The 12,174-nt window shown below is 42.3% G+C and overlaps 1 protein-coding gene across 3 annotated transcripts in view; it reads right to left on the reverse strand.

Annotated features, from left to right (window-relative positions):
- The window catches only part of gulp1a (GULP PTB domain containing engulfment adaptor 1a), a 68,467-nt gene that overhangs the window by 993 nt on the left and 55,300 nt on the right, over positions 1-12,174 (reverse strand). For 2 of the 3 annotated variants that reach the window (XM_084022342.1, XM_084022343.1), the window contains 8 exons: positions 7,903-7,974; positions 5,353-5,451; positions 5,070-5,207; positions 4,736-4,852; positions 2,595-2,681; positions 1,742-1,978; positions 1,434-1,572; positions 1,180-1,274 (listed from right to left, as the gene is read on the reverse strand). In XM_084022342.1, the coding sequence (XP_083878468.1) occupies positions 1,180-1,274; positions 1,434-1,572; positions 1,742-1,978; positions 2,595-2,681; positions 4,736-4,852; positions 5,070-5,207; positions 5,353-5,451; positions 7,903-7,974 (984 nt within the window). The remainder of the gene's footprint in view (positions 1-1,179; positions 1,275-1,433; positions 1,573-1,741; positions 1,979-2,594; positions 2,682-4,735; positions 4,853-5,069; positions 5,208-5,352; positions 5,452-7,902; positions 7,975-12,174) is intronic. The other variant, XM_084022344.1, reaches the window with a different exon arrangement.

Raw genomic sequence — 12,174 nt, forward strand, 5'->3', positions numbered from 1 at the left:
TCAGCAGAAACAAGGCATGCAGCTAATGATGGAACTCATTCGTAACAGATGGAAAAGTCAAAAGCAACTTTATTTTTTTTTGTAAAATGAACTTTTTTCCAATTTAATGCAATGTGGGTTTCGAAAAGTATAATTACTGGCTGGAAATCAACTTCTTGGATGATTAAAAACCGTGTTTGCTCACATTAATTAAAACACGTCGGAATGAGACGAGCAGCTCGTTAACTACAGAGCGAGAGAAAACAAACCGCTAATTACAGACAATGAGGCCTGAGCCCAATAAACTTCTTCTCTACGGGGGACGGAGATGAAGATTTCGGAGGCGGGTGGAGGAGGTAAATCACTTGACGCGGCATGCGGCGCCCTCTAAAGGCATGCAAGACGACAACCACGGTCACACACAGAGAAGCATAGAGTACGAACCATCTCTGACGCTACAAGTGGGAAGGACAAGAGATGCATTCGCTTGTTAATAGTTCAGAGGAGGAAAAGTGAAGTTCCCTAAGAGAGGGGTGTGTCAGTGCAACATCGCCTCCTACTGGCAACAGGAGAAGTTGCAGGCGATTTCCACTTCCAGAAGTCATTATTTTCTAATAATAATACAATTCAAAACCTTTACACAGACCAAGAGAGAATGACTGATTGCTGTGTGAATGTATTTGTACTGAGAGTGAGTCTAGTTTGCGTTGGCTCCCCCAAACAGAAACCGCCCCACAGCTGAATGAATAACATAAAAACAGAACTAGGTAATACACCAGCGTTGTTTTGTTAATTCATGAATTTCTAAATGTGTTTCCGTGTTCTTGATACATCTAAATAAAGAAGTGAGTCATAATCAGCTGAGGAGGAGAAATCCTATCGTGCTCAGTTCTTTCAGAAATCCCTTACATGAGCTTCTTCTGCACACCACTGTCAAACCCGAAGCATTTTGACATTATTCATTTTAATAAACAGTGTTGCCGGAGCTGGTTTACAGCCCACCACAGACCAATTAGGACCGAAACAGTCCAGAAATGATTCGGCGGTGGTCTGCGGCGCTGAGGCATCCCACGATGCACAGAGCCTTTTGATCATATAAACAAGAGTGAAATTGACTCTTCAAAGCGCTGATGGTGATAATAAGACAGACGAGGTTTAACCCGTCTCCCTGCAGCTCTACGAAACACAGCGTTCACTCACCTGCATCTCGTCCAGCTTCGACTGGATGTCTGGGGGGAAGTCAGCTGACCCGCAGGTGAACGGGTCAAACGGCTCGGCGCCGAACAGGTCTTTCCCTACAAACAGCGGAGAAACATCCCGATGATTGAATGTGAACATAAGGACAGTGAATTCACGTCTTCTTTGAATTATGCTCATCCTCCAAATACTGCAGAATGCATCTCCCAGGAGAACTAACAGAATCCTGTTAATCATGTGATGAAGTGACTGCTCACGTATATCTGGTGGTAATGTGGTCGGCGGTGGTGGTGGGCCTCCGTTGCTGGCCGGTGTGGGGACCATCGGTGTCACCGGGGAGAAGGGGACCATGTCGAACACGTCCGTAGACTGCGGTTTCGTGGAGACGCTCCCTGCCTGTGAAGTCATGGAGACGGATACACCGACGTCACGTGTGAAAGCTACACCGCTAGTTTTTTTTTTAATGCAAAAGCAAGAGAAGAAGCAGAAAACAAAGCAGGTAACAGCAAGAGACACTACGGCCACAGGGGCGGCGACAAAGCACAGAAAGAAGGAAGGCGCGTACGCGAGGCCGCGGGATGCTGCACCCCTCGGTGGGCTTAGGAGGGAGGAGAGCGGGTTTGGCGGGCAGAGGAGGAGGAGTTAGTAGCCCGCTGGACAGGTTGGACTCCGGCGAGCTCATGGGGGTGAGCGTGATGGAGGAGATCTCCAGACAGGAGAGTGACTTGATGCTGTGACACCAGAAGAGAGAGGAGGGCCTCTGCAGCATGTACGCCTCGTTAGATGCGTTTATGTGCAGCGGCTGAGAAGAAAAGAAAGATGGCAGACAGGAAGATGAGCAGAGAGGAAGATGAGCAGAGAGGAAGAATATTATTCAGAGTCGTAGAGGAGGAGAGGTGTGGGTGATTTGCATTCGCAGGAGGATGTCACAAATAGTGTGCTGAATGTATCACTTTCTCCCATCAGACCAATCAGGTGTGTAATAGCCTCGCTTCAGAGCCAGCTTAGACCCCCACACAGGTTTGGTCATTCCAAACACTCAAGCAATATGTAAAACACATAATTGCAAGCTTACATATGATAAGCTTTCATAATTAAAAGAGGGCGTTGGGTTGTGTACTTGTTGAATACCAAATCATTTGAGATTTTGTTTCTCTGCAGACCCCGCAGTTAGAGAGAGACTATGTGACTTATTGAATAAGGAATAACACAATCTTAGTCTTTGTGATAAAAAGTTATATTCATAAGCAATAAAACAGCTACAGACTAACTTGGTCTGGTATGACCAGTAACTCTTGGCGGCTAATGGTCGAATAAGACTTTTCCGAAATTGTGGCCGGCTGTTTGAAAAGTTACACAGAGCTTTATTATGAAGAATATAAATGTTCTGTAAACTGAAGAGGTGTGTTCCTCCTTACTGGTGGAACGTGAGCGATCATCAGCTGCTCTTCGAGATCTTGAAGCTGTTCCTTGAGCTCAGAGTTTTCTGTCTCCAGTTCTTGAATCTGCATGAAAACGACAGTTCAGTCATTTTAGAAGTGCATTTATGTTGTCTGATATCAAAACACCAATTTGACTGCATATTTTTACAGACATTATTCATTATTCATGATTTAGTCTGGCCAGGTCAACATAGTTTCATGAGGCCTTTATTCACTATTTTGTTAAAATATGTCACTGACCTGTGAAAACAAAATAGGTAAAATATAATAAAAAATTGAAGAAAAAAACCTGTGTTTTCAGCTTTTTGATGTAATTAAATGTTTTTTTAAATGGTTTCCTTTTTACACCTTCAAAATAACCTAATTTTAAGATACATAATAATAATAATAATAATAATAATAATAATAATAATAATAATAATAATAATAATACATTTTATTTGTATAGCACTTTTAAAAGTTCTCAAAGAAACTTTACATAAAAGGTTACCACTTTACAAAGTGTAATTTTATATTGCGAATATCAAGATAAACATTCTGATATATTACATTTGTGATGATTCAGTTGTGTTTCTGGTTTTGTGTTTTGTCTTCTTTCTCTCCATTCGCTTCTACAGGATTAGGGTTAGTGTGTTAGGGGGCGTGTCAGGGGGGCGTGGCTTGCATCTCCTGCTGGAGCAATCAAGGCACACCTGATCCCACTCCCCTCATCAACCTGACAATAAAAGCTTCACTCCACCAGTCTTCCAGATCGTTCTGTCCTGTTTGGTTGTGTGCTGTGTTTTTGTGCCCGCTTGGGTTTCAGTGCTTTGGTAGCTGTTAGACTTTCTAGTGGTTCTGGCTTCTGCTTGTGGTTTTTGTGTTTACAAGTGTCTTCTGTGCCTGAGTTGAGGCCTGTACTACAAAGCAGGTTTTGGTCTTAAGGAGGTAACTTCAGGGTTAACTCTGGGTTTCTGGTTCACTTGTTACCGGGGTACATGGCCATGCTCAGCCCTCTTATCTCCTCAGGAGATATTATTCAAGGCAGCCAGCTCCCAGCCTCCGCTGCCTTCTCTTTTAGTTTCTGCTCATGTTGTTTTTTTTATTTAACTCTTTCTACCTTCACCGAAAGAAACCAAAAAAAAAAACTCAAACTTTTGAAAATGACTGCTTATGGTGTATACAAAGCAGTAGACTGGGGAGAAACTGATATTGATTGATTACAGAAATAAATCAAAGAAAACCTGAAACATTAAAGAAAGATGGTATGAGGAAAAAAATAACATTGTCTCATGATATTTATCATCAGATCACCCAAACCATAGCAATAGAACAGGACTGTGACTACCTTGGCTATTGGTTTAGCGGGGAGCTAACCCTAATCCACCATCAACAACAATGGCCTTTTCACCACTGTAAACAGTTCAATGTCTGTTCTATTCTCTTCTATTTCTATGATCCAACAAAATATTCCCAACTCAAAGGCCACTTACTAGCTTTTCTCAGGGCTTCATTGCATTTCAACAGATTCTCTCAATCTTTATCCACTGATGAAGGCTGTGTGATACAGTTGAAAGCTCCAGAAAATGCATGCTAGTAAGCCTTGAGCTGAGATTGTTCTTTCGGAGTATCATTTCCATGATCAATTCTGACTTTTGGAAGTGTTTTTGTTCACATGGAAATAGCTTTTAAAAACTTTTTTCTGCTCAAGTATCTGAAAAACCAAATGAAAGTCTTTTTAAATGCTGTCTAGAAATGACTGCAAAACAACCTTTTAAAATTCCTGTCACATTGGTGTTCAGCTCCCCATCCTCTGTCCCTCATTTAATCAGGATCATACAAATGTTTTAATAAGTGGCCATCCAAACAAAAACCTCTGGAAAAGCTCTGCGGGTGCAGCAGCGTGTGCAGTAATATAGTTACAGCTCGGTTCTCTAACATCGGAGCTCATTAATATTCATTACTGTCATTCTTCATCAACGCAGCTTAATTGTCCACACCGCATGATTCCAACCAATCAATACCAAACAAGCTACGCATGAATTAATACAAATATCAACGTGTCAGCAGCACGGTGGTACGGGTTTCAGGTCTGCCTGAGAGGAAACCAGCTGAGTCAGCTGAGGAAGGAGACGTACTCTTTTCTGCAGGGTTCCGATCTGCTTCCTGGTTTCCACGTCTTTGCCTCCAGACTCCAGGAACTTCTTGTAGGCCAAGTCGAACGCCTGACCGATCGTCAGAGTTATCTCTTCCGCCTGCAGCAGGGAAGAGCAACACAGGCTCGCTCACAAGATTTCACTAAATGTCACCACAGCTTATTTATAGTGGGATCCTCCCCGGACGGTTAACTAAAAGACGTCAAAATATCCCAGAAATGTGGGCACGGTATCAAAAATATAAAGCATGAGGATACAAAACAATACGTCAAAGGTGTTCTACATTTGTTTCACTGAAAACACAGAAGGCACTTACACACTTTTCACTGTCAAACACGTAGCAGAGGTGTTTGTTGGACTCTGAGTCTTTGCAGATAAAAGTAAATATCCTTTTATCGGTTTTGTCATCTGCACAGAAGGATATCCTGTGTAACTGACAGTTATGCAGCACATCCTGGGGAACACAAGCACAAGCCATTCAGTATTTATACACGTCATGTCGACCTAGGATCTCTTCTTTTTCTCTGCACGGCTGCTGTTGTCAGTATAACCTCAGGTGTCGAACACAATTCTGCACCAGAACCGATGTCTGGACTCACTTTCGTCTTGGGGTCTAGAATCTTCACGCCGTAGATGGAGATCTGCAATTCCACTTTGGGGGTCTTCTGTCCCTCCGACTTCTTGATATGTCTCTGAAACTGCCGACGACAAACAGAAAAAAAAGATATGTAGGACGATGTGAACATCTGTAAATGTGTGCTCTTTGGCCACTAGGGGGCAGCAGAACAAGCTGAAGGCGCAACACTGTCACCTCTGAAAGCTGTTCTGGCGAACACGCTGGGAATCAATTGCCTGTGTGCAACATTCAGCAGATACAGAGCAACATTAGCATTCATTTGAATTTCTGGCCATCTGGCAGCTCCGTTTTGGTTTCCATCATCTCCTGAGGAACATATGTGGTACTTGAGCTGCTAAATGCTCCACTTTGTTCACAGGCGTGTTGCTAACTTCATCCGATGAAGTGAAACGCCAGCATTTTAGCTTTTAAGGGTAATGATAGTTTGTTCAAGACAATTATCAGTAAGTGTTTTTAACAAATCTGTGATTCATTCAATGGCTCGTTCAAGCACTGCCAAAAAAACAAACTGTCTCACAGTTGTGTTGCTAAATGACATAAATACCAGCAGGACTTGGCAGTGAGTTTAGGTCAATAACCAATAAAACATGTCTTTCAAAAGGGCCGTGAGAGACTCTGAGTCATTACACATAAGGACACTTTCAGGAAGCTTTTGAAACCAGGGTCTTTAGACACAAACGTCCCCAGTGAGACACAAAGGTTACCCCTCCAACACTGGCACTTTAAGGCTTTTAATAGAAAAATGATGATGATCTCAGCAGATTCTTTTTTTTTGACACACACAATGATAAACGACTGCAGTATTTGACCTAAACCAAGGACGCATGTCTTCCAGGCCTCCATCTCACTTCTCCTCACATGATCTTTGAAAAACAATCACTCGGCTCTGTGCTGATTGCCAGTGTATCTAGGAGAGTAACCATGGAGACTTGGTCTCCAAACAGGCTTTCAAGATCAAAAGTAATGTAACAATAGAGGTATGGGTTTGGGAAAGCAGTCCACCCCTACAAGTGGCCTCCCAGAATCAACTCTTGGCAGGAGAAGACAGAGGCGAGGCCAACAGGCATCGAGCGCAGCCGCACTACCAACAAGCTGTGAGAAAGGACCGGCTTTGCTGCACTTCAACCTTAACCCTTAAATACAAACCCCAACCCTAAGACTCCATGACACCGTTTAATGTGACTCAGTCAAATTTGTTTTCACCAAGATTTCACAAATAATAAAAGAACAAAACATTGTTTTTCTACTCGTCCCTAAAAAGTTTCTACGATTGTTTTACTTTTTTAAAAGTCATGGTGCATAATGTTGTTTTTTGCCTGTCTGGTTGATAAATGGACTGTGTTAATAAGCACAAAATACTCCGGGAAAAGCCAACAATCTCCCTCAGCTGTTCACATGGGAAATGAAAATGAGTCCATTAATATTCCTGTTTACATGCAGCTGTGCATACTGTGATTAATGTAAAATGCTCCCATGACGTACGTCCTACAGCTCTGCTCTATCCAAGTCTTACATAAGAAATGTTGCTAACTGTTGGCTGGATGTGATGAGATGGTAGTCCCTGACTGTTGAGGTTAGACATTGATCTCTAATGGTTAATGTTAGGACCTTCCGTTGGGCCTCCAGACATGACAGCTCGCTGTAAACAGGCAAGAGGTCAACTCCCAAAATAATTTGGTGTTATTGTGAAAACATGATTAAATGATGTTGAAAACGTTGAAACGTTGGAGGGTTTTGATGACAGCAGGTCTGGAAATCAGTCTGCTGATGATGAGTAATGGGTCATACCTGTCCAGCACTAAATGGCAGAATTTGGAATAGTGGAGGAGACCAAACACTGAGCTCAGTGAGCTAGTTCTCCATATCCACATTATGACACGATGTGACAATTTGGTGATTCAAGTGGCCAAAAACAGACGGAACTGCATACAATGGTGGTCATTCTCAGTGGGTTAGTTACTAGAAGTGATGCTTTTTTATATAGTAATTTATGCCATTGTTAATATATGATTGGTGCAGCTTTAATCAATGCGTTAATTAGCAAAACATTGCATGGCACACTTGTGTATACATGAGTTGTATTATCACTAACACTGTGTAATTTAATATTAAGGGATTATATTGTTTCAATAAATGTATGCTTGTCTTTAATATGCAAATGCAGTCTATAATTACATCACATCATTCGCACCAGTGGTGGAGAATATTAAGCCAAGAGTACTTAAAGTGGACTCATTCTTTCAGGACACAACATGTTGCCGTTGAAGGATTCGAGTGTATGAAACCGGTTTCATGGCAGATAATGACTTTTGTTGAATTGTGCATCAACCTGGAGGAAGGCTGACAGAGCCAACTGCACTGCTTATCCAGCACTTATAGGCTTCCCCGATTGGGAGCAGAAAAAAACTCCAAGGGCACCTTGCTGGTAAATGATGAGGGAAAGAGCCCCCCTCCCCCACCGCCAATCCGGTCACTCTAGACCACTCTCCCATGCTCCAGGCTGCAGCTTTACCTTCAGCTTTCTGACTGCATCCTTCACAACTTCGGTGCCTTTCGGGGCTTCAACCTCTGTGTTTCCCAGGAACTGGAAAGAGAAGGAAAAGAAGGGGACACTGTGAAATGACTTCAGCACAACAAAGACATACAGTAAATAATCCAGTGTTTGGTGCAGTAAGCGGCACATAAATCAGACCAGGAGATACAAACTGTGGAATAGTCCTTGAGTCGTAAACTGTAGGAGGGCAGATGTCTATCTGCATAAATAATGGACTCCTCTATGTTGGCATACTAATCACTGGTGATATTTGAGTCAATATCATCTGATATTTCTTATTCTCAGTTCAAATTAATGTAGAAAACGTGTATCAGACATCAATCACCTCTTTATATAATTCAAAGTATAAGTCCACCTATAAATGTCCCTAACCTTAATCCTATATGTATACATGCACTCCTGCCAGTCCCCAACAGATGGCGCCATTAACCTTTGTGCCTTAACACTGTGTTTACCATCTCAGCAGCAACTTAGTTCCAGTCACACACACACACACACACACACACACACACATACACTGCTTCAGCGCCTCCTGAGTTTAACGCGTAGCCTGTTCCAATATCAGCCTTCATAAACACCGGTGTCAGCCCCTTTAAAGGTTAGGAAAAAGAAAATAACAATGTCTCCCGCCGGAACTCAGCAGACAGACGGCTCAGACGGACGTGGACCTGCCGACACAACAGAGTCTGAGTGAAGCTTTCCCTGATTTAGGCTTTGCTAATGACCTTTTTTTTTTTATCTGGTAGCTCGGTTTGCAGACACATTTTTTATTGTATATGGATTGCCGATAAACTCTACAAGCCGTTAAGTTTTATAAAAAATAACTCTTCATCATCCTGACAGAAGTATATGAGACGGATCATCTCTGAAAACCTCAGGTTCCTCCACCTCCTTTTCCGTGCTCCTCCATGACATTTCATTCCCCTGTGCCCAGAGAAAAACAGCCAATCAGAGCCGAGGAGTCGCTCAACGCAGCTGTCAATCACCGCTCATGAACTCCAATCAAACTGTCAAACTAGGCAGCGCCAATCAAATAAATCAATCACGATTCTGTCAAAGCGTTACCTTTGTTATCCCCGATGCTTTCAGAAACATATTTTGGTTTATTGCTCAGTTGTAAAATGTGAAACTGTAACATTACAGTCGTGAATCTAGGATGGATGGATGGATAGGTAGCTCCTTTATTGATCCTGAGGGAAATTCAAGCTGTGTGTGTGTGCAGTTAATAATAAATGCTCACACACATTAAGACCTGTGACGACACACAATCTAAGTTCCCGTATTAAAGTGAAGCTGGAAGTTTTAATAAACTAACTTTTTTTTGTAACAGCCCATTTCCACATGGACCCTCTAACGTCTTCCCAATCGTCTAAACGTAATGAGGTGGTAGAAACCCTAAAATGGCACTTATCAATAGAGCCAGAAAACAGATTGAGGCTTCATTCCAAAGTGTCAGCAGTCTGCACCGGTGTGACGAATGTACTCGGCACTCTCGAGGACGCGTCTGAGGGCGCCGCTGACATTAGTCCGGAATAGAAGGAGAGACTCGCTTCGTTCCTGACCGGTGCATTCTGGGCTTCTGGGGACTTTTCACAAGGTAGACCGAGCTCGCAGGCTCATCAATCAACGAGAGCGTGCAGCTGCGAGACCAATCACCCCTGACCTTCATTCCCAGCAGTGAGGAGTCACACGTTAACTTAACAAGGGGCTACTGTGCACCAAATGCAAAACATTTTTTTTTTTATAAATGACTGGAACTCAAATATGGCAACACTTCGGCAGGTATGAAATTTTAATTGAGACGACGCAAAGAGGAGTGAAAACTGCACTCAGGAGTTCCTCCCCTCGGTCCTCCTGATTGAAAGGTTCCATCATTCTTTTGACGCGATTCTAGAAAGTTCAGGATCTCTCTGTCGTGTGTGATTTAAATGTGATGTACTTGATGTTAGACAGCTCTCAACATTCTCTCTCCTCCTGCAGCCTCGAGGTCAATAGCACTCGTCGATGCCAGAGGTCAGCGGAAGCTCGGAACATCCCGGTCGCTGTTGACGACAGCCGAGATATTTGGCATAAACATGAAAACAGGCAGATGTCTGTCGAGCCAGCTGGTGTTGGGTTTCCTAATATGTGGCCCCCCGAGACTTGGGATTATTTTTACTGCTGAGTAATCCGGTGATAATCTTCTCGGCTAATTGTTTATAATGTCAGGAAACTGTGAAAAATGCCTGTTGCCGTTCCTCCACAGCCCAAAGGAATGACGGATGGAGCTTATTTTAGGGCGGGTGTTGCTCAGGAGACGGAGTGTGTCATCCACTTATTGGAAGATCGGCGGTCTGATCTCCGGCTCCTCCCGTCGGCATGTTGAAGTGTCCTTGCAAGATACTGAACCCCAGATTGCTCCCGAAAGGCTGCGGCACAGAATGAGCATGTTTGGATCGTGATGGGCAGGTTGGCATTTCGTATAGCAGCGTCTTCTATCTGTGTGTGTGTGTGTGTGTTGAATGTTGGGACATAGTGGAAAGCAGTCTAAATACTAGAAAGGCATCCAAGACCCAAAGTCATTCAGTTAACTGGGAATGAAAAAAAAAACCTTGCAAAAGTTCCCATTTAAGAAGTTCCCAAAATTCCACCACTCCATTATTTTTTATAACTATTATTTTTACTTTCAAAATAATTTGGAATTCAATAACTGCTTAGGGAACTGATTAAAAAGGCAAGTCCCAGCACTTAAACTCTTAATTTCCCCAAATAATTAACACAAAATGACATTTCTTTTCACAAAACCTTTTACTTTATTAACCATAATCGATCTGTGTGGACATTTTGTCATGATGATCGGGCACCAGCTTCTCCAATGTTCCTCCTTTCTCGGGAAAACGATTGCAAATGAAATATCTTTGTACTTTTTTTCAACAAAACAAACCATTTCCAGGTTTCACGAGAATCTCAATGCTGTATACGACTAAAAGTGTGAAATACTGAACACTTCACTTGTGTTAGACAGGCGTAAAAAGTACTAAAGTTAAGTTAAGATATACCCCACATATATATGTTTCTAACTGCTCTGCATTATGAGTCATAAGACAACTCAAACTTCATCTAAATGCCTGGAGGAAACCTTCAGGATTCTGGGTAAGATCAAAAATGATTCAAGACACAAATTTTATAACCGTGTTGAATGAATGCAGGAAGTGATCCAACATTTCAGATTTTACTTGAGGGATCTAGCCAAAAGATTGTTGCAGTAAATTACTTACTGAGCTTATTTTCAACCATTCTGAGCACTTAAAACCAGAGAGTACCGGCTGACTCATTCCCTCCGACTCCTTCAGTGACGAGTGGCGTTACTCAGATCTCGGCAAATTTAGCGAGACAGGCAAGTCACCAGTAAAGCCGACAACACGCAGACAGTAAGGGAGCTGACTATGCTTTGACATTAGAGATGTGTCACATGCCAGCTCTGCCTGCTTCTTTGCCGCATTCAGTAAAGCAGCTTCCGCAGTTTGGATGGGGGGATGCAGTGGTTTCAGAGCTCCACCTCCTTAAGATTTTCTGAAAATCAGGATGTAGCTGACAGATTGGGTGCCCCACAGGAGAGGAACGCTTCAGCGAAATGAAGCAGAAAACCCCGTCTGACAGAGAAGTGCTCCCCGAGATCTCCTGGTGCTTGAAAAACTTAACTTAAAGTGTTTTAGTCACAAGCCATGTTTCCCAGTTCTCCTCGTGTGAAGGACGCGTTTTTGGCTGGTTTTTAACAGAAGTAACTTTACATACTTTATTATTACGCTTTATATTTGTTTAACATGCTCAAATGCGCTGAATGAATTGAGCAGCTCATTAGTCATTTTGTCTTTATGGCGATTAAAGTCGTCACAGCGGCTTTTCTGGGATGATTTTCATGTTAAAAAGCTGAGATGACATTTCTGTCACACTTTTAATTTAATAACTTTCTTTATATACATTTTTTTTTTAGAAATGTTGTCAGAACAGTTTATAGGCCTATTAATTTGAAATGGGTAAATATGCATACGTGTCACTGGGGACTACACAAGGATAAAGCTGTAGAAGGAACCTTCCAGGATGTTTAGTGTTTGTGAGAAATGTGTCTCTGTGGGTTTCTAGATATACAAATAAATAAACAAATCAAGTATTCTATTTTCTGAGGGAAAACATCTGCCCTGGATGATAAATACTACAAAATACATTAGAAAAGTTCATAATTCTGTTGTG

This window comes from Eutrigla gurnardus (genome assembly GCF_963514095.1).
Source record: "Eutrigla gurnardus genome assembly, chromosome: 12".
NCBI lineage: Eukaryota > Metazoa > Chordata > Actinopteri > Perciformes > Triglidae > Eutrigla > Eutrigla gurnardus.